Source organism: Gracilinanus agilis, chromosome 4, assembly GCF_016433145.1.
Source record: "Gracilinanus agilis isolate LMUSP501 chromosome 4, AgileGrace, whole genome shotgun sequence".
Taxonomy (NCBI): domain Eukaryota; kingdom Metazoa; phylum Chordata; class Mammalia; order Didelphimorphia; family Didelphidae; genus Gracilinanus; species Gracilinanus agilis.
Genome location: NC_058133.1, coordinates 408,663,320 through 408,686,874, shown reverse-complemented (window position 1 = coordinate 408,686,874; position 23,555 = coordinate 408,663,320). Strand labels below are relative to the sequence as shown.

General features: G+C 33.4%; 1 protein-coding gene across 1 annotated transcript in view; it reads right to left on the bottom strand.

Annotated features, from left to right (window-relative positions):
• STXBP5 (syntaxin binding protein 5) overlaps positions 1–23,555 on the bottom strand; it is a 252,000-nt gene that overhangs the window by 41,229 nt on the left and 187,216 nt on the right. The window contains 1 exon segment of the mRNA XM_044675457.1: positions 15,112–15,162. Coding sequence (XP_044531392.1) covers positions 15,112–15,162 — 51 coding nt within the window.

Below are 23,555 nucleotides of genomic sequence, written 5' to 3'. Positions count from 1 at the left end.
GGAGGAGAAGGTCAGAACTCTATAGTACTAGACTCATTCAGGCCTCTGACAGGGCAGTGAAGATAGCCCAAAGGCAAAACCCTGTGAGCCAGAAGCTAAGATAGAAATGACCAGCAAATTTTACAGGAGTCCTTCAGTAGGAAAATGAGCAAAGAGCAGCAAAAAAAACACTCTTGACCTGGGGAAAAAGAGCAAAAAAACAGAAGCAACAGGAGAAGGTGAGAAATAAGCAAATACATGCAAAGTCTACAAAAAAAATGGCAACTGGTCATAAGCTCTGGAAGAAATAAAAAAGTTCAAATGCCAAATAAGACAGGTAGAAGAAAAATGGGAAGAAAAGTGAAAAAAAGAAATAAAAGTAATGCAAAAAGAAAATAACAACTTAAAAAGAAAAAAATATTCAAATGGAAAGAGAGACACAGAAATCAAATAAAAAAATAAGCAGAGTAAAAACCAGAATGGATCTATTGGAGGAAAAAGCAAAAAAGTCCAATGATGAAAAGAGCATCCTGAAAAGTAGAAGAGACCAAATGGAAAAGGAGAATAAAAAGACAATGGATGAAAATCAGTTTTTAAAAACTAGAATTGGACAAGTAGTAGCTAATGATTTCATAAGACATCAAGAAATAATAAGACAAAATCAAAACAATGAAAAAATAGAAGAAATAAATAATTTATCATTGAAAAAACACTTGACCTGGAGAATCTAGGAGAGACAATTTAAAAATATTCAACTACTTGAAAATCATGTCCAAAAAAACCCCAACAAACTAGACATCATATTATAAGAAATTATCTAAGAACACTGCCCTGATATTGTTGAACAACAGAGCAAATTAGAGATTGGAAGAATCCACAGATCACCACCTACAATAAGTCCCCAAATGACAACTCACAAGAATGGTTAGCCAAGTTTAAGAGCTTCCAGACCCAGGAGAAAATACTTCAAATGGCCAGAAGGAAACAATTCAGATATCATGGAACTCTAGTCAGGATTACACAGAATCTGGTAGCTTCTTCACTGTAAGACTGTAAAACTTGGAATATGATATTCCAGACAGCAATAGGACTGGGTCCACAAGAAGAATCACCTACCCATTGAAACTGACTATATAGTTTCAGGGGAAAGGATGGACATTTAATAAAATAGAAGATTTCCAACCATTCCTGAAGAAAAGACCAGAATTAAACAGAAAATTTGATATCCAAATACAAAATCCAAAAGAGGCATAAAAAAGTAAATAAGAAAGAGAAAAAATTTAGGATTTCAATAAATTCAAATTTATCATATTCCTACATGTAAAAATGATATCTATAACTCTTAAAATTGTTATCATTATCATAGTAGATAAAAGAAATACACAGGCAGAGGGTATGGTATTACGGTTTTTAGGATGACACATAAAAATATTAGGGAGAAAAAGAAGGAAATTCGTGAGATAAAAGCAGTGGCAGCATTGAGGGCATTTGAAAAGAAAAATAATGTTAATAACTATAAGAATAATGCTAATGTAAACACAAGATACCAAAGACAGCAATCATGTTATGTGTGTGGCCAAGATGGACATTGTGCCAGAGAACGTATGTTTAGAAGAAGATCCTATGGGCAGAGGTACAATAATAATAATAATAATGACGGATGTAATTGGTTTAATAATAATTATGGATATAGGGGAAATAATTGGAATAATGGATTTAATTATGGAAATAGCCAGCAAAATATGTTCCAGTGCCATGCTGCCAGGGTGTTCAAGCTCCTAATATGGCAATGATGCAGGATTACATAAAGGCCAGTGTGCGACCAAAGTACAGACACATTGTCCAGGCAATGTTAATCACGGTAACTTGAATGGAGGGACAGCTTCATTATGAAGGTGTGTCTGAAATTCAGAAGTAATTAATCAAGGTAATGGGAATAAAGTAAATATTGATGAAACTGTATGTGTTAAAGATAATGATAATGTAATTGTGGATAATGAAAATGGTGTACTTGGTGTTAATAATGATTTAATTAGTGATAATAAGAATTTAATTAATCATGGTGATGTGTTTCTCAGTGTTAATGTTAATTTAAATGGAATCAATGATAGTTTAATCAATGTGAATGATAATTTGATGAGAATTAAGGATAATTTGAATGGTGTTAATGCTAAATTATCTGAATTAACTACTGGTAATGGTGTAAATTGTAATTTAACCAATGTTAATGGTAATTTATCCACTGGTAGTAGTAATTTAACTAGTGTTGGTAATAATTTGATTAAAATTGATGAGGGTTTATATGGGGTTGATAATAACTTTATTAGTGTTGTAAATAATTGTGAAAAAGAAAAATAGTTTTGTAAATAGTGTTAGAAGTTCTAGTAATTATGGAATTAGGAAGAATAATGGAAATTGTGATTTGATTAAGGAGAATTTGATTGTAAATAAGAACAATGATACCAGAATAGAGGTGAAAAGGACGAAAGGTACAAAATCCTGGGAAAATTCTATAATTAAAGATGATGTTAACTTGCATGTACAGGAAATAGCTGAGTTTTGTTCTGATGGTACTGTGTTAGCTCCTGTGTTGGAAACTTTCCAACCTCCTAATGGCACGGAACCATATGTGTCTGTAACTATTGGAGACCAGATTTATGATCTTCTCGTCAATATGGGAGCCAGTAAATCAGTTTTGCAAAGTTTTCCTGAGAATTGTAGAGCCTTTGGTACAATGGATGTGGTTGGTGCTATAGGCATAACTCAGAAAGTAGCTGAATTGCAGCCAAATATTGTGTGTTCCAGAATATCCAATGAATCTTTTAGGAAGGGATTTGCTGTGTGTAAATTACAGGCTTCTATCCAATGTACTGAACCTGGTGATATTTCTTTACATCTCCCAGAGGAATCTTTGAAGGCCTTTCCATTGCTTTTCTTAGATTCCAGCAGTACAGAGGATGACCTAGGTTCTATCTATCCAATACCTGAGGATATACCTAAGGACTTGTGGTCAACATCATACACAGATGTTGGGTTGCTAAAATCAGCTACTCCTGTCAAGGTGAAGACAAAGGAAGGACCAGTTCCTTGTGTGCCTCAATAGCCCTCGACTAAGGAGGCGATAGATGGTATATGCCCAATAATTGAGTCCCTAATCCAACAAGGGATAACAATACCATGCTTTTCTGAGAACAATACATCAATTTTGTCTATAAAGAAACCAAAATTAGATGAAAATGGCCGACTTGTTTACTGATTTATTCAAGATCTAAGAGTAGTAAATGATTATGAAATCAAAATTCATCCAGTTGTTCCAAGTCCAGCTGCTATAATTTCTTCCATTCCAAGTCAGGCTAGATAGTTTACCGTGGAAGATTTATGTTCTGCGTTTTTTTCTGGATGCCAATTCATGAGGATTCTCAACAGATCTTTGCTTTCACTTGGGAGAAAACATAGTGAACACAGACTTGTCTTCCACAGGGATTTACAGACTCAACTAGCCAGTTCTCTCAAATTCTAAATCAAGATCTAAAAACGATTAAATTTAAGGAGAGTAAATAGGTGCATTTTGTGGATAGTATTCTTTTAGCATCCCCAAATGCAAAGGTGTGTCTTAGGGATAGCAAGATTCTTTTGACTGAATCATATAAACGGGGGCATAAAATTTCCAAGGCAAAATTACAATGAGTTTTGCCTCAAGTGAAATATCTTGGATTTGTGTTGTCAGAGGGTTCCAGAAGTATCACACAAAAGAGAATAGCTGAAATACAGAAATTGAGGGCACCTAAAACTAAAAAACAACTTAGAGCTATTCTTGGAACTACTGGTTTCTGTAGACAATGGATTCCTGCGTATAGTGAGATCACTAAATGTTTGACAGATCTGACCAGGAATACAGAAGCAGATCCTCTAAAACTAAAGCCTGAACGTTGCTTGGCCTTAGATAACCTGAAAGAAGCCATTTTATCTGCACCTGCGTTAGGAATTCCAGACTATGAGAAACAAAAGGTATAGCTTCTGATGTGTTGACACAGACTCTAGGACAAAGTTATCATCCAATTGGATATTACAGCTATCATTTAGATCCAATAGCTACGGGTAAAGTATACTGCCTAAGGGAGGTAGAAGCAGCAGCTGTGTTAGTCCAGAAGTCAGATGACCTAGTTTTGGGATGTCCTTTAACAGTCTTTTGTTCACATCAGATAGAAGTACTAATGAGGAAGTTTCATACTCAGGCATATTCTGACCAATGAATATCTAAGTATGAAATTGTTCTGTTAGGTAGTGAGAACATCCAGTTGAAGAGATGTAGCATACTCAATCCAGCTACTCTTCTTCCAGATTTACCTAAGAACGATGAACCATTACATGAATGTGTTGAAGTAGTGGATCTTTTGGATATGCCTAGGACAGATTTATAAGATACTCCACTCGAGAATCCAAACTTGGTATTATTCACAGATGGATCATCATATTTATGTAATGGAATCAGATATACAGGTGCTGTAGTTGTCACAGAATTTGAGACACTGTGGAATGGCTCATACCTAGTAATCTTAGTGCTCAGGGTGAGGAATTAGTGGCATTGAAGCAAGCATTCTAGCTGAAGGTAAAAGTGTAAATATTTACACTGACTCTCGGTATGCATTTTCTGTTTGCCATGCAACAGGAAAGATCTGGAAACAACGAGGTTTTATTACTGCAATTGGAAACCAATAGCTCATGCAGGAATAATAACTGAGTTGTTGGAAGCAATCCAAAAGCCAAAACCACTGGCAGTAACTCATTGTTAAGAGTCATACTCATGGTAGAGATTCAGTCTCTAAAGGAAATCACAGAGCTAACATCACTGCAAAATATGCAGCCCAGAATGCTCCAATTTATGTAATGAATTTAACATCTATTAATTCTGATGATTTAGAGAAAGCTTATGTAGACTCAGATATCCAGAAATGGAAGGATAAATTTGGACCTAGGAAAGAATATGGTATAAGGATTACTGATACAGGAAGACCACTGTTACCAAAAGATTTGTATACCTATTTGTGTAAAGCCATCCACACAAAAGGTCATTTTGGTACACAAGCTGTTGTGGATTCCATCAGGAGACAATGGGTTGCTCCTGGAATAAGTACTGTTGCAAATAAGATCTGTAATATTTGTTCAATCTGCCAAAAGTTCAATCAAAGTGCATTCATAAAGAAAGGTTTGGGTGGTAGGCCTTTAGCATATTGTCCTTTTGGCAGTTTACAGATTGATTATATCTGTATGCCTAAAGCTAGAAGATACAAGTATTGTCTTGTGATAGTTGATAGACTAACTAAGTGGCCTGAAGCTTTTCCATCAAATACCAACACAGCTAGCTTTGTGGTGAAAGTGTTACTCAAGGAAATTGTGCCTAGATTTGGTGTACCTTTAACCATAGATTCGGATAAGGGATCTCATTTAACTCATGATATCCTTAGAAGAGTCTATGAGAATCTGGGAACACCACCTAAATATCATGTTCCTTATCACCCACAAAATTCAGGCCAAGTGGAGTGTATGAATAGGGAACTCAAGACTATGGTTGGGAAACTGTTTCGAAACTTATCTCATATGGCCAGATATTCGTCCCATAGCTTTGTTTTACCTACATATGAGACCAAGAGCGGATCTACATATATCATCATATGAGATGCTCTTTGGACATGCTCTACTACAAGCAAAAACTTGTAAGGCTGTTTATGCATCACGCTTAGGAGGTGATTGCCAAATTGCTTCATATTTAAGTGTTTTACAGCAGAGGCTAAGAGAATTACAAGATATGGGAGTATTAATTCAATCTGGCCCATTGGATTATTCCCTTCATAATTTTCAACCAGGTGATATGGTCTATGTGAAAAATTTTGCCAAAATATCGACAACAGAACAAAATTGGGTGGGTTCTTATATATTTGTATTAGTTTCACCATCTTCTGTGAAAGTTTGAGGTAGCGATTCGTGGTATCATTGTTCTCATATTAATTTAGGACATGGTATAGAAGAAGAAGAAAGAAGAAGAGGGAAGAAGAAAGAAGAAGAGAAAAGAGAGAAGAGAGAAGAAGGAGAAGGAGAAGAAGGAGCAGGAGGAGGAGAAGAAGAAGAAGAAAGAAATTGTGTAATTAAGATCTTCAGTCAATTACAGTCTGAAGTCAGAAAGTTCAGTAAGGAGAGGACCATTCTAGTGCAAGAGGACATTCAGATGGAAGGGGACATGGATGGACGAAGAGGATTCAGGATTTATGAACTTTGTATTAAGAATGATGAACTTATGAATTGAACTGATAAAAACTTTATTTTCAAGGATTTTCCTAAAGAAGAGGATTAATCATGGACAATTTGGATTAAGTGGTTTGAAAGTATTTTGGGTAATGTAAATAGTATCACTGCATACTCATATGCATCCAAATTGTACATAAAACTATCAAGAACTTTGAAGGAGAAAAGGAGAGAAGAGAAGATTTCCTTGAGGAATGGAACATCATAAGAAGAAAAGGAGATCTGAAGGAGATCTGGAGTTTTGGTAGGTATCATACATCCAACAGTAACATGTTGCAACACAGTATAGCAAAGGAACAACATAACAAATCAGATACATACAATATGAACATGTTAGGATACATTGTATTCCTCATGGAATGAAACAATGTATAATTACTAACAAAATTAGAATTAGCTATAGGATACATAAGTACTAACAAAGGATAGTTAGTTACAAACAAAGATTAGCTAGTTATTTAGGTAGATGTAGCGAGATTAATATACTAATACCATAGGGATATTTTAGAATAGCTTAGGGATATAGTATTGGATTAGATTAGAGGATAAGATAAGGTACTAATGTACATTACAGTGCAAATACAACAAACATTAACAAAATTGCATTACGTGAAGAACATATACTACAGATCACATATCACAAAATAGTGTAAATAGATGTGTAAATAGTATGTGTATATTGTAAATTGTAGGACAGTGTAAGTATTGTATATATGTAAAGGGTGTACATATGTATATCTGATATGTATATATTATGCGTACATTTATATATATGTGCATATCATAAATGTATATATTTTGTATATGTATGTATGTATCATATATATGTAAATGTAAATTCTGCAAATAATTTGATAATAATTGAGTTGCAAGCATTTAAATGTAATTTGCATAAGGGAGTTTAATGTTTTGTTGTAATTTTGATGTAAAGACTTATGCAATGTTGTGTTAAAATGTATTTTCCAAAATTGTTTGCATTTATTATTTAGTAGGATAGTTCTGTATTAGGAGTTGTATTTGATGTTTGTTTTGACTTTTGTGCTCAAATTTCATAATTGCTATTGATTTTGTTAATTTTGTTGGAAATTTTGCATTGTAACTTGTTGCTTTGTGAACTATGTTCAATGTATTTATTTCTTTACCTTTTCTTGTTAAAATCTCTAGTGTAGGGTGATAGTGTTAGAGAGCATAGAGTTAGTGTATGTTGTTTGTTATTTTGGGTTAGAATTTTAGTTTAGTTTGTAGTGCACTGATACCAAAATATTGTTAATGTTGGCTTTGTGCAAAGGAGGGAAGTATTGTGAGGAAGATTACTAAATTATTATTTAGAAGACTTAGCAGGTAGAGCTGAGGGATTCTAAATGGAATGGGGAAGCAGGAAGTGTGGCTTCTCTCTCTGAGATGAACTCCATCGTGGTTGGGGACAAGTTGTAACTGATCCTGGGAGACCTCAGAGGAAGTGGAGTTTGAACCCTGATTTCCTGATATCTGAAAGGAGGATTTCACCTGTGGGAGGTTAGGTATGGACTATAAACTAACCTGAGTTGCTGGTTAGCTCAGGTTGGTTTAGCTCCCTGACTTACCCAATTGAAGGAGTACTGGCTGAAGACCAGGGAAAGTTGTGCCAATGCTGGAGTGAGACAGGACTCTGCAGTGAGTATATCCCTCTTTCCTTCCTGATCTCCATTGTATCCTGTCCTGCTATAGGTTTAGCTTAGTGTAGATAAGTCCATTCCCTGTCCCTGAGGCTTGCCCATAGACTGATAGAATAGAAACCCCTTCTCCCTCCTTAAACTATAGTTTCCTTAAATTAAACTTGTTTTTAAGCCCTCTTGTCATTTACTTGCTGGTTTCACAGACTCTCTGTCTAGGTGGAGCAGGGTGACAGTTAAGGCCTAACTGTTACTTCTGTCAACTGTCATTTCTCCAAACAGCTAACCCCAGTTTCCCTGGCTTGATTGGTCCCAGACTACTGTCCATTCCTGTCTCCTACTCACCCTTCTAAACCCCAATAAATATTTAAGTTAACTTCCCCTGGTTTTCCCCCATTAGAGTATTAAGAGAAATGCAAAGAGGTAAAATGGAGTAAATTATAACACATAAAGAGGCACATAGGGGAGAGAATACTATTACAAAAAGGGGAGGATTAGGGTGGTGACAAGTAATGCTTAACCCTTACTCTGAATAGAATCACTTCAGAGAGGAAAGAATAGCCAGATTCATTAGGGTATAAAATCCTATCTTACTGTATTCAGAAATAGAAGGGAAATAAGGAAGAAGGGAATAATACGAAGGAGGGAAAAGTTGGGGGTGATTAAAAGACCCTAGAGCGAAGTAGCAGGGGAATAAGAAGAGAAGTGGTAGAAAGGGGAGTAAAATATGGAAGGGGGAAAGGGAAATGATTAAAAGCAAAACACTGGTATGAAGGGAAAGAGTGAAAGAAGAAAGGGAAGGATTAAAAAAGGAAATCAAAATGATGGGAAATACATGGATAGCAATCATAACTGAGAATATGAATGGGATGAACTCATCCATAAAACAGAAGTAGATAACAAAGTAGATTAAAAACCAAAATCCCACTATACGTTGTTTACAGGAAACATATTTGAAGCAGATAGACATACACAGAGTAAAGGTAAGAGGTTGGAGCAGAATTTATTGGGCATCAACTGAGAAAAAGAAGACAGGAGTAGCAATCATGATCTTAGACAAAGCTAAACCAAAAATAGATTTGATTAAAAGAGATAAGGAAGGTAATTACATCTTAATAAAAGGCATTATAGATAATGAAGAAATACCAGTACTCAACATATATGCACCAAACAGTATAGCATCCAAATTTTTGAAGGAGAAACTAATGGAGCTAAAAGAGGAATAGATAGTAAAACTATATTAGTGGGGGACTTCAACCTTCCCCTATCAAATCTAAATAAATTGAACCAAAAAATAAATAAGAGAGAAGAGAAGTGAAGTGAATGAAATTTTAGAAAAATTAGAGTTAAGAGATATCTAGAGAAAACTGAATAGTTTTAAAAAGGAATATACCTTCTTTTCAGCTGCACAAGGTACATATTCAAAGCCTGACCGTGTATTAAGGCATAAAAACATTACAAACAAATTCAACTTTTTCAGATCATAATGAGATAAAAGTTATAATTAGTAAGGGTTCATGAAGAGGCAAATTAAAAATTAATTGGAAATTAAATAATCTAATTCTTCAAAACTGGTGTTTTAAAGTCAAATCATAGAAACAATTATGGATTTCACTGAAGAGAATTGCCTAGATTAACAAAGGAGGAAATGTAATACTTAAATAATCCCTTATCAGAAAAAGAAATTGAACAAGCCATTAAGGAATTCCCTAAGAAAACATTCCCAGGGCCAAGATGGATTCTCAAGTGAATTCTATCAAACATTTAAAGAACAACTAATCCCAATACTCTACAAACTATTTGACAAAGTAATCAAAGAAGGAGTCTTAGTAAATTCTTTCTTTAACACATATATAGATTTCCAAAGTAGGAAGAACAAAACAGAAAGACGACTATAAACCAATCTCCTTAATGAAAATGGATGCAAACATCTTAAATAAAATACTAGCAAAGAGACTACAGCAAGTTATCACAAGGATTATTTACTATGACCAGGTGGGATTTACACCAGGAATTCAACGTTGGTTTAATATTGGGAAAACCATTTGCATAATTGATCATATTTAACAACCAAACTAATAGAAATCACATGATTATTTCAAAAGATGCAGAAAAAGCCTTTGGCAAAAGACAACACCCATTCCTACTGAAAACACTAGAAATTATAGGAATAAAAGGGCCTTTCCTCAAAATAATAAGCAGTTTTAATTAAAAACCACCAGCAAATATCATCTGCAATGGGGATGTTAGAAGCCTTCCCAAAAGATCAGGAGTAAATCAATGATGTCCATTATCATCACTACTATTTAATATTGTACTAGAAATGCTGGCAGAAGCAATTAGAGAAAAAAAAAGAAATTGAAGGAATTAAAGCAGGCAATGAGGAAACTGAACTATCATTTTTTGCAGATGATATGATGGTATACTTAAGAGAATTAACTAAAAAGCTAGTGGAAATAACTAATAACTTTAGCAAAGTTGCAGGATACAAAATTAACCCACAGAAGTCATCAGCATTTCTATATATTTCCAATAAAACTCAGCAGCAAGAGTTAGAAAGAGAAACTTTATTTAAAATTAGTCTAGACCAGCAAAGGGCAAACTACGGCCCACGGGTCAGATGTGGTCCTCTGAAATGTTCTATCCGGCTGCGTGACATTATTTCTAATCTGAGGAACACAATGAATAGGATACAATACAATGAAACTTCAAAAGAGTTGCCTTAGAAACAGACTGATAGATGAGCATTTCCTTTCCTTTGGCCCCCTCTTTAAAAAGTTTGCCCATTACTGGTTTAGACAATATAAAATATTTGGGAATCTATTTGCCAGGACAAACTCAGGAATTATATGAATACAACTACAAAACACTTTTCATATAATTAAAATTAGATCTAAACAATTGGAAAAACATTAATTGTTCCTGGGTAGGATGAGTTAATATAATAAAAGTGACAATCCTACCTAAACTAATTTATTTATTTAGTGCCATACCTATCAAACTACCAAAAAATTTTTTTATAGAATTGGAAAAAAATTATAACAAAGTTCATCTGGAAGAACAAAAGATGAAGACTATGAAGGGACCTAATAAAAAAAATGAGAAGAATGGTGGCCAAGCAGTACCAAATTTCACATTGTACTATAAAGCAGTGATCATCAAAACAATATGGTACTGGCTAAAATATAGAGGGGTGGATCAATGGAATAGACTTGGAGTAAATGGCCTCAGCAAGTTAGTGTTCAATAAATCCAAAGATCTCAGCTTTTGGGTCACAAACTCACTATTTGACAAAAACTGCTGGGAAAATCGGAAAAAGAGTATGGGAAAAATTAGGTCTAGATCAACATTTCACCCCCTATACCAAGATAAATTCAAAATGGGTAAATGACTTAAATATAAAGAGGGAAATTATAAGTAAATTAGAGGAACATAGAATAGTATACCTGCCAGATCTATGGGAAAGAATTTAAGACCAAGCAAGAGAAAGAGAACATTAGAAAATGTAAAGTGAATAATTTTGATTACATTAAATTAAAAAAGGTTTTCTACAAACAAAAACAATGCAACCAAAATTAGAAGGAAAGCAAGAAACAGGGAGAACATTTTTATAACAAAATTCTCTGACAAATATCTAATTTCTCAAATTTGTAAGGAACTACATCAAACGTACAAGAAACCAAGCTAGACATTACCCAATTGGCAAACAGTCAAGGGATATGAATAAGTAGTTTTCAGATAAAGAAACTATCAATACTATCAATAATAACATGTAAAAGTGTTCTAAATCCCTCCTGATTAGAGAAATGCAAATCAAAACAACTCTTGGGATACCACCTCATACTAGCAGATTGGCCAATAAGACAGTAATGGAAAATAATAAATTTTGGAGGGGATATGGCAAAATTGGGACACTAATACATTGCTGGTGGAATTGTGAATTGATCCAAACATTCTGGAAGGCAATTTGGAATTATGCCAAAATGGCTTTTAAAGAATGACTGCCTTTTGATCCAGCAGTATCACTACTGGGTTTATGCTCTAAAGAAATACAAAAAAAAAGTTTGTACAAAAATATTCATAGCCGTGCTCTTTGTGGTAGCAAAAAATTGGAAAACAAGGGGTTGTCCATCAATTGGGTAATATCTGAACAAATTGTGGTTTCTGATGGTGATGGAATACTATTATGCTATAAGAAGTGATGAACTGCTTGATTTTGAATGAACTAGAAAGACCTCCATGAACTAATGTGGAGTGAAATGAACAGAACCAGGAGAACGTAATATGCAGAAAGTGAAATATTGTGGGGCAATCAAATGTAATAGACTTAGCTACTAATAGCAATGCTGTGATCCAGGACAATCCCAAGGGACTTATGAGAAAGAAGGCTATCCACATTAAGAGAAAGAACTATGGGAGTAGAAACACAGAAGAAAAACATAATTATCACTTGTATGTATGTGTATAGGGATTTGAGGTTTTGGTTTTAAAAGATTACTCTATTATAAAAATGAATAATACGGAAATAGGTATAGAGTGATAACACATGTATAACACAGTGGAATTGCTTATCAGCTCCCGGAGGGGGGCAAGAAGAGGGGAGGCAGAGAACTAAACCATATAACCATAAAAAATAAATCCTAGTTGACTGACATTCACATATCTCTTCCTTTGCCTCACTTATCCTAAATCTATTATTCTCTTTGTGAGGTCCAATTCCTCCCCCTTTATACTTTCTCATGCCATTACTCTGAGTTCACTCTCCATGCTACCCAATCTTAATCAAACAGTCAACCAATTTAACACCAAATTATTTTATTTTATAAGAGATAATCACATCTTCAGTCACACAACTAACCAAAAGGTTCAGAAAATACAAGATCCTATCCTGGTTACTATTTTTTGAGTACAAAAAGGCATTTAATTCAGTCTACCAAAACACTGGTTTAAACACTCTCTTACAAGGTATTCCTTATGCATATATTAAGATTCTAAAAGATTTCTTGATAGGTGGATACATGAGCATTAACTGACCAAAGATGGCCTGACTGCTTATATAAAGTTCAAGTCTTTCCTATACTTCTGTTTGTAGGTGATATTGTATCAGTCCCATCTATCTCTGAACACCGAAAAATCTCCTGAGATTCATAATCCTTCAAAAGAGTTTGGGATAACTACTTACAAAGGAAAATCCCAGTCTTATGGACTAGACTAGGCTATATTCAGAGTTATATAGGAAGCCCATAGAGATGGTTCCTCAGTCATATCTCAAATAGATTTAGCAGTCGGTTAAGTGAACTAAATAACAGAAAGTCAGTAGTTGGGCAATTCACAGCTCTTTCAATTACTAAAGCTTCTTCCAAAACAAGAAACCATTTTTTAAAGAGATTTTCTTCCAGTAATCTTTATGAAGGCAAATGAAATACCACAATTTTGGAAAAATAACATAGATTGTAGAAGAGAAAATGGAGAAATTCATGCCAGGCACAAATAGGCTGCAGATTATTTAAGGAACAATGAATTTTATGCAAAAATTGCATCAAAGTTATCAAAACCATGTAGTCCTAGGAATAGAAAGTTGGTGAATCATCTAGCTAAACTGGGAGATATGCTTAGGCACCCCCATAATGTCAAGAGTAATAAAGGAAGGCCCATAGCGAGTGTGGTGATTTTCCACCTTAGAGAATTTACAGGAAGACATGGACAAAAGTGGAAGGGGATAAGAAGACACAATCAGATTATCACACTACTGGAGGGAATTCCCATAATGAAAAGGACTAAGATTCACCAAAGTATTATTTTTAAATAAATTGGTTTATGATGCCAATACATTCTATTGGAGGAATCCATAATATAATATTGACTCTAGAATATGTCAAAGAACTATTTACAAAGGGAAAAGTAATTTGTTTTTAAAGGCAGTATCTCTTCAAGAACAAGTTACACCATAATCTAATTTTTTTTGGTGACTGTAATTGCATTTTATCAAGAGAATGCCAGAGACTGGGACTTCAGCAAATCAATGAACACTAACTTTTCTAACTGTGGATAAGATGAAGAGATTTTGCTCTTCTTATCAGAATGATAAGCTCCTCTTTAGCTTTCAAAGCCCTTCATAATTTTGTCTAAACCATTTTTCCAGCCTCATTGGACATAACACTCTCTCTGCCCTTAGCAATTCAGACAAATAGTCTTTCTCTCTCTTGTTCACAGATATATCATGCCATCCTCTGCCCCCATGCCTTTTCTCAGGCTGTCCCCCATGTCTAGAATACAGCATCCTTCCTACCCGCACTTTAAAGAATTTCTTTCTTCCTTCAAGACATAGCTCAAATAAGACTTTCTATATGAAGTCCTTCCTGAGATTTTCAAGTGCTGGCATGCTCCTTCTCAAACTATACTGTATTTAAGGACTCCAAATTTATTTGCTTTTATTCATTTTATATTTACACTATATATAGTTTTATATGAACTTGTTGACTCTATTACAAAGTACACTCCTTTAAAGTAGAGATTGTTTCATTCATTTTATTTGTATTTCTAGTGATCAGAACAGGGCCTGCCTAATATATAGCAAGTGCTTAATAAAAGGTTATTAATTAATTGATTACAAGATAGTACAATTAAGTAGACTTAGAATTGAATTATAATCATTGTTGTCATTAATTGACTGTAACATCTAGCAAAGTACTCTGGGAATTTGTTCTGGCAACAAGACAACATGTTTATCAATAATATTTACAAAACATACATGGCATTTTCAAATTTTCAGGTGACATAAAACTCAGAGAGATAACTTACATATTAAAAGAGAAATCTAGAACCTAAAATTATCTCTCTATACTTAAAGATTGGGATAAAAATAATAAGATGGCATTTACTGGAGACAAATGAATTATATTTGGGTTTAAAAATATTAACAACTGCAAAAGTACTGAACAAGGGAAGTACAGATACACAATAAAGCATATGTTCTTTCATTTAGAATAAAAAATGAAATGTTATCTCCCAAATTTGAATCTAAGGGTTTGGAAAGACTGATAAAGGAATTGTGAATACCTGAGATTTTCCTTCAGAGAAATACTTTTAACAGGTCTTATGTTTTCACAATTATTTTTAAATCCTCCTGTTAATGGTTATCAAGATTTAAATACTATTAATTTATTTTACTTTTACTTACCTAAATCAGGCTTCAGCTCTGTAGGTAAGCTTAACTTCCTTGACATCTTGGCTGTAAGACAAAATGTGTCTTTAAATTTAGAGATACATATATAGTCCATATATGTGCATATGTGTTTGTACATACATATGTGTACATAAAAAGGACTTTTACTTGTCTTTAAAATTAGGCAAGGCCAATTGTGTTCACTAAATTTAAATGTCATAACCACTAGTCCTTTCCTCTATAAGTACAGTTTTATGATAGTTATTAGCATACATTCTTATTCCATGTAAGAAAAAAGTATTTTAGATGCCATAATCCCATACTCATATCCAATAAACAATATTATCATAAGGATTGATATAATGATCAATTTCTTAATATGAAAAAAATATTATTTGTTGCTGAGAAACAGATAATTAGTTATTTATGGTTCTAATAACTATTGAATTGTTGCTCATAAATCTTGCTTTTGTGTTTCCTGGAAGTTAACACCTACTTAATTGCTTATTTTTACTAAAATATCCAATAAGTTACTTTTACTTTACTTCTAGCTAGTCACCTAGAAATTCTTTTAATCATCATTAATTTTTAATTACCCTTTAAACATAACAGGAATGTTTTACTCAGAAAGGAATGGTAGTTTTACCCAGGTTGATGCTTTAACCAAAGATGGAAGGAGTCAAGGGACGGTGGGGTGAGGTAGGAAGACAAAGCTTGGAAACTTTTCATTTTCTCAAATCTTCGGTGTGCCTTCATTATATATTTGAATTGAATTCCCAGAACACAGGATACTCTTATTTTGATACACATATACAACAATACCACAAAAATCAAATCAAAATGAGCCTTCAGATGAGTCACTTTTTGAGATGATCCCTGCTTTGATAATCCAATGCCATTTTCAGGGAGGTAAGAACTAATATTTATTTAGCATTTTTACAGTTTGCAAATGCATTATATCCATTCTCTAATTGGAGCCTCATCAGTACTGTGAGTGATAGGGACAATAGGTATTGTCTCTATCATTCACAGAAGATGAAAATGAGGCTCAGAGTGGTTAAATATCTTGCCAATGGCGACACAGCCAGTAAGTGTCAGAGGCAGAAACTGAAACCAGCTTCCCCTAACTCCCAACTACTACACTCCATTCATTATGCATTATTGTCTTTCTTGTGGAAAAGTTAATTACATGGTAATATTCAATTTAATAATGCAATTAATGAAATATGAACATTTTCATCCCTATGCTTCCTCAGTACTAGACTAGTAGAGAAACTTATGTATATTATAGTCTCTATTTACCAAAACCCCAACTATATGTTACCAATTGTGATGTCAAATGAGGGCTAGTTGAAATAAATGTCTCATACTAGCTCTTAGTACACATGCAAATAGCGTTTTCTATTTGAAATCTGAGAAAGCATATATATAAAATTTATTTTATTTTTATTTGCTGTTGTCAACACACTAATGAATCTCTCAGAAATAAACCTATGAACTTTAAAAATACAAATACCACCACATTTCCTCTTAAAGGTTATTGGGTCTGCAATGTGTATGCTAATTAAGGATCTACTTTCCCTAATAAAAGAATGACTTTAAATCAATGTTAGGACAATGATATTTAAGTAGGTTTTGGAAAGTGAAGAGAGGTAGCTTGATGTCAGAGGTAAAAAAAAAAAAAAAAAAAAAAAAAACTGACCTTGGAACCACTGAGTCCTGAATTCAAGTTCTATTTCTGAAAAATATTCTGAAAAAAAAAGTACTGTGTGACCTTGGACAAATCACCGAATCTCTTTTATGCTCTGGATAACTGTCTAAGACTATAAGTTGAATAGATGACACAGATATAGCTTGGCAGGAGGGAGTTTCTTCATTGATTCCTGATTTTCTTTTTAATCTTTAATTAAAAAGGTTAATCTCTATCATTATACTTTGGGGGAAAAAAGGAAAAAATTAATTTTAACCTCACTATTTTGCAAAATTTACATTCTTGTTTAGAAGAAATGGCGAAATTTAGGTTTCATTCTAGTTCTATTTGCCTATATAATATACATTTTATTCAGAAATAGCATGATGAAATAGAACATATTTAATTCACCCTTTTTGATTCTCTGAAGTCTAATTATAATACCATCACCATCTTACATTCATATAGTTTCTCATAAGCTAGGTTCTATCAATTTACAAATCCATTGTCTTACAGAAGATTTAACAGTTGAAATCATTTTTATATGTCCTATCTCCTTAAATCACCAAAGCAACTCTATGACGTATATTAGGGCAGATTACCATCATCCTAAAGAAGAATCAAACACAGATAGATGCAATTTAAATAAGGTTACATTGTTAATAAATAATAGATGTGAGATTAGACTCCAGGCTTTTTGACTTTGTCTAAGTTCTCTGTGCTATATTGTTTGGCTATTCACATAATCTAAGAGCTAAAAGGGCTCCTAGAGGCCATTTAGTCCAATTTGTGACTAACAAGAATTTCCTTCATAACATCACAAATAGTCATTCAACCATTCTTTGCAGACTTCTAAAGAAGAGGACCCTACTACATCTGAGGTAGGCCAGTGCTATTTCTGGATAAAATTGTTAGGAAATTTTCCATTCTATCAAGTCTAAATTTGAACCTGAAACTCTACCCAGATTTTATGATTCTATTCTATATTACTCCTGTTCTACATAACAAATTTTCAAATTCTTAAAGATACCTTTCATCATTTACCTATAGGCAGACTAAACATGCCCTGTTCTTTTACAAGATCCTTCAAATGAAAATTCTTTTTCTAGTCTAGCTGTTACCTTCAGGATATACTCCATTTTGTCTAATTATTTCCTAAAATCTTATGCCTACAACTGAACTCAGTGCTCTAGATATGGCCTGACCTGGCTTGAATATTACAGAATTATTATCTCTCTCATTCCAGAAAAACAATTTTAATGAAATCTAGCACTAATTTTTTGGCCACATAGCAGGGAGGAGAAAACAAAGAATAAATACATACTGACAACAATTATCACAGTCATTATTCAGGAGCCAAAAGATAATTTGACACAAGAGAAAGAAAGAAACACTTAAAAAAGCACCCAAATCAAACTGTCCAATGAACACTGAACAAATGTTCATTTTCTATTATGTGCAGAACTATATTAAAGGAAGACATATATTAAATGATGGTGCCTACCTTATATAGCTCTTTAGTAACACACAAAATATTTAAATGCATGAATCAATTAAAAAAAAAAGATTAAGTACTTACTATGTGCCAAACACTATACTGAGAATTGAGGAGACAAACAGAAAAAGGAGATAGTCTTTACTTTCAAAGTGCTCAAACTCTTATTGAGGAAGACAATGGCATTTAAGAGTTCAGCTTCAAGGCAGATGGAAAGGCTCAGAAGTCCTCTGGAAACATCAAAGTGTCTGTCTCATAGGTACAGCCATCTATCATTAGGTAGGGGAAAGTGGCCATATGAGCCAAAATAGAGAGAGGATTCTAGGTTAGCTCCAGCAATGACGGAGAATGGGGAGAGGGATCATTGTTTGCTAGTGGGGAAACATCATCAAGAACGTCCAGAGTGAATTCTATGGCAGGGGAATGAGAAAGTGGTCTGCTTGGTACCAAGAATGGATGGGTCCCTTCAGGTATACTCAATGTGTCTTGTGTTTCTAGTGACAGAGAGAATGAATTTTTGCTTGATGCCTAGACACTCTAAGCATGCCCCATAAGGTCTGGGAAGAAGGGGAAAAGAAAGTTAAAAAAGATTTTTTAAACAATTATTTAGAAATTCTAAGAAATCACTAGGGATTGGGAAAATTCTAATTTTCAGTTTACTTTAAAAAAGTAAACAACTATAAACAACAATATAATTTTAGTGACTTTATGCCAAGTAAATATTTATGTTCCAAATACTAAAACTATATGTAAAAAAAAATCTTTCTAATGTAGTAGAAGGATGAGAGACATTTATTTGTTTTTCCTTCAGTTCAGTTGCTATGATCCCAGAAAGTAAAGGACAGATAATAGAAGAGATTAAGTATCAATACATTAAAAGAGTACAAAAATTTATCTTCTAATCCTGCCTCTACAATCTCTTTAAAAAGTATGGAAACATTTTTCTGACTAAATTAGAAGGTAACTTTGGCATTGGCTAGTTGAAGACTGAACACAACCTCACAGCCTTTAAAAAGCTAAGCCAAGGGGGCAGCTGGGTAGCTCAGTGGATTGAGAACCAGGCCTAGAGACAAGAGGTCCTAGGTTCAAATCTGGCCTCAGATACTTCCCAGCTGTGTGACCCTGGGCAAGTCACTTAACCCCCATTGCCCAGCCCTTACCACTCTTCTGCCTTGGAACCAATACACAGCATTGATTCCAATACGGAAAGTAAGGGTTTAAAAAAAAGAAAGCTAAGCCTATTAGCTCAGTAACAGAAGCAGAGTAAAAGAAGGGAGCAGTTTGTGGCCAAGCAGAGTTGTGGATGGGAAGACAAGAAAAAGGATATTATCTTCTACTTGGTCCTTCCCTCACATCAGTAATGAATTTTTCAGGGAGTCAGTAGGAGATATGAAATCCAGAAGGGAGTATAGGTAACAGAAAGAAAATCGGGGTAGTTAGTAGCTTTAAGGAATGTGATTATTGACAGTAAAGAAGAAAGGTGACTATGGATTAAAGAAAACTAGCTCTGGCAGCTGAAAAACAAACACAGAGAGTCTGAGAAGACTCTCCCAAACCACATTACACTAAGGAAAGAAAAATACAGACACTATGAGAAAGGAACACAGGCGCCCCATAGTACTAGAGGCCTCATTTACCTTGGCTTTTTATGTTCTCTATAAATGTGCCCACTAACAGTGTACTCTAAATTTGTACCCATTCTTTATATGAAAACTTTTAAAGATTTTTTTTAGCTACTGTCATTATGATGTCATTTTAGTAAATGCATTTACTACTGTTTACTATTAATGGAACATATGAGCTGTAGTATTAGAAGTAAAGAACTAGAGAATATCCCTTTGACCCAAAATAGTAGGCTCTCCCTCTGGGGACCAAAACTGTGTAGGATTATCTTACAAGCTAAAAATTAAAAGGCAACTTCAATCAAAATTTTAGGTTTTCCATCATTAAATACCTCTTTAAGTCTGTTCTTTAAAAAGTATCTCTAATTATTCTGAAATTACTTTAAGGTCTATTGTGTTTCTTAACTTAAAAGTTAATTAAACCTTTCTTCTGAAACAATTGTTCTCATGTCTTTCTATTATTTCCTACTTTCTCCTAAGTCAAATTGTAGGGGCAGATTTCTTTTTCTCCTTTAAGTTTAAAAAAAAAACTATTATAAAACAGTGACTTTTTTTGTGTGTGTCATGAATTCCTTTGATGATCTAGTGAAGTCAATGGACTCCTCAGAATAATGTTTTTAAATATACAAAATAAAATGTGTCAGATTTATACCAAAATAAAGATATACATACATACACACATATATATATATATTTTTTCCTATCCAAAGTCATAGATCATGAAAGCTTATGGCTAATTTGTACTTTCTGAATGTGTTTGGTGGGGAGGTTAAGTGACTTATTTGAATACTCATGGTACATGAATGCCTCTTGGCCTGCTCAACAGAAGGAAGGCCTCAGATTCAGAAGCCCAAATCCAAGTTCTGCCTCTGACACTGACCGGTTATACAACCTCTTAGTGCACTGCATGAATCACTTCAGGCTCTAACTTGCAGTACAACTGTTCATATGTAAAAGCAGAAGGTGTTTCCACTCCAATAAATCACAAACCAGAAAAACTCTTCTAAAATACACATACATATCCATATACACATATACACAAGTATACATGTATACATAAACATATAGACATTTTAAAAGAATTAATATTGAGCAAATTGGGCAATTTAAGCAGATTCAATATAGAATAAATTACTATAAAAACTATGGACATGTTTTATCAGATTCACAAAATAAAACAACAAAAAATTTAATCTTTTGATCAGAATTATACAATTTGGGAAGCAAGAGGAAAATTAAAATTAAAAATTTTGTTTTAAGCACCGCTACTGAAGCAATTAGATAACAAAAATTTTTTTTATTATTTTAATTATCCTCTTTATAGATCTACGCCTAATATTAATAAAAGGATAGGTTTTGTCAACAATGATCATTAACCTTAAAATAGGCTAAAGAAAGAATTATACCCCCCAAATGTTGACAGAATAGACGCATAAACAATTATAGATTTAATGAGTAGAATAGAGAGAATAAGCACTATAATAATAATAATGATAAGAGAATTAAGTACTAACGATGTGCTAGGTACTGTGATAAATACTTTATAATATTTCATTTGATTCTCACCAGAATCTTAAGAGATAGATGCTATCATTCCCATTTTACAGATTAGGAAACAGAAGTTAAGTGACTTGCCTGGGGTCACATAGCTATTAAGGGTCTAGGACTGAATTTGAACTCGTCTTCTCTGACTCCAGGGCCAGCGCTCTATACTGTACCACTTGATTACTAAAGAAAGAAGAAACCTTATAGGGCATATATCTATCACAGGTAATAATATCCATTTGATTTCCCTACTTAAGCTACTACAAAAGGGTCCAGAACTCTACTGTGGCATATTTGATTTGAACAAAGTAAGACTTAAAGTTTATAGTATTCTTACTCTATAAAAATATTTATTACATAAAGAAATCTATTGTCAATGAAGCATAATTATACATTTTAATAGACAACTTGCAGTTATAAAATCATTTGCAAGCTTATATTTCTAAGCTTTTCTATAAGATCTAAATATTCATAAAATGTCTCCTTTTTCTGATCTTTTTCTGTTGTCTAATGAAGTTTTAATGAAATATTCAATACTATTTCATATTGTATTTTATTCATATGCTCATTTGTTCTCTTTATTCTTTCTTCTAATCCATTATTATCACACAGTGTTTATATCTCCTATCAGAATTAGGAATTTCCTCTCTTTAAAACATTTTAAGCAATATTACCTCAGAAAGGAAGGAAAATCCTTTAATGGATGAGCTTGCAGAGAACTCAGCTTTAGTAGTATAATGTAATTCCCATGGAAAAGAGGTTAGAAGATCTTACAGGCGGCAAAAGATATCTAAGAGAAAGCCCCAGTATTACAATATTGTCTTATGTTTATATCCTGATTTACAGTTCACAAAGTACTTGTACATTGAAGTGAATTGTTCCTTACAATCAAAAGAAGTATAATACCCAAAGTGACATTATTACAATTCTCATTTTATAGATGAAAGAATCCATTTTAAGAAAGATCAATCAATATGCTCAAGGTCACACAACTTATGACTCAGGGGCAGAACTAAAATCAGACCTTTTGTTGTCTTGCTGCCAGTGATATTTGATCTATATTTTTCTGACCTTTGGAAATATTACTTTGATTTGGGCTCCAAAAATGAAAGTTAAATCAGAAGTGGAAGATGACAGTCTAGATGAAGTCTAGCAACTTCAACCTTTTCCTTTTTGAATGATCTGCTGGCTATTGAGATACACAAAAAGTAAAGAAGCTGTTTCTTAAAGAAATATAAATGATGCAAACCAATCACTATAATGAAAAAGCAGAAAAAAACCCCAGAAAATCATCTGGGAAGTCAACACTTGATCTTCACAGGCACCAAAACGAGATAACCAGTTAAGTAAACAAGCTTACATACAAAACACTACAAGGCATATGATAGATTTTTTTTTGCCTTACAAAGTAAGAAAAATGACTTAAAAGGGAAAATGAGCATACAGATAAATCATTCTAGAACTATGAAAAAATGAAACTATAAAAATAACATAACTGACATAAAATGAAGGAAATTAGATTGAAATTCTCCAAGGTCCTTCTCAGCTCTAAAATCCTATGATCTCATGAAACAGAAATGCTTGCATGTTTGTAGTGATATATCCTCATCAGTAATAAATAAACTGAGAATATGACACCAATATTAGATGCATAATATGATGAAATAGCATTTAAAAAATTAAGTTGAGAAGTGACTACAAATGACTGAAATTATATAGCAGAATCTATTCTGAAGATTACAAAACTGTAAAGGAATTCAGTAATAGATTATCAATATACTTCAAAGAGGGGAAGATTCCAAAAGAACTGAAAAGATCAAACCTTTAACATTTACCAAAGACCACCAAGAAGATATCAGCAACTACCATCTCATGTTTTTACTTTTAAAATTATGCATGATTTTTATTAGACTATGTTAAATACACAAAGGAAATTCTTCATGAAAATATATGGGAACAAGAAAGATTTCAGATTTTATTCCTTTCACAGACAATACCTTAACAATCATATGATTGAGAGGGGCAGAGATTATAAGAGAGTACTACATCTATTATTAGATGATTTTAAAAAAAAAGCATTTGACTTAAAATCATAGAATTTTAGAGC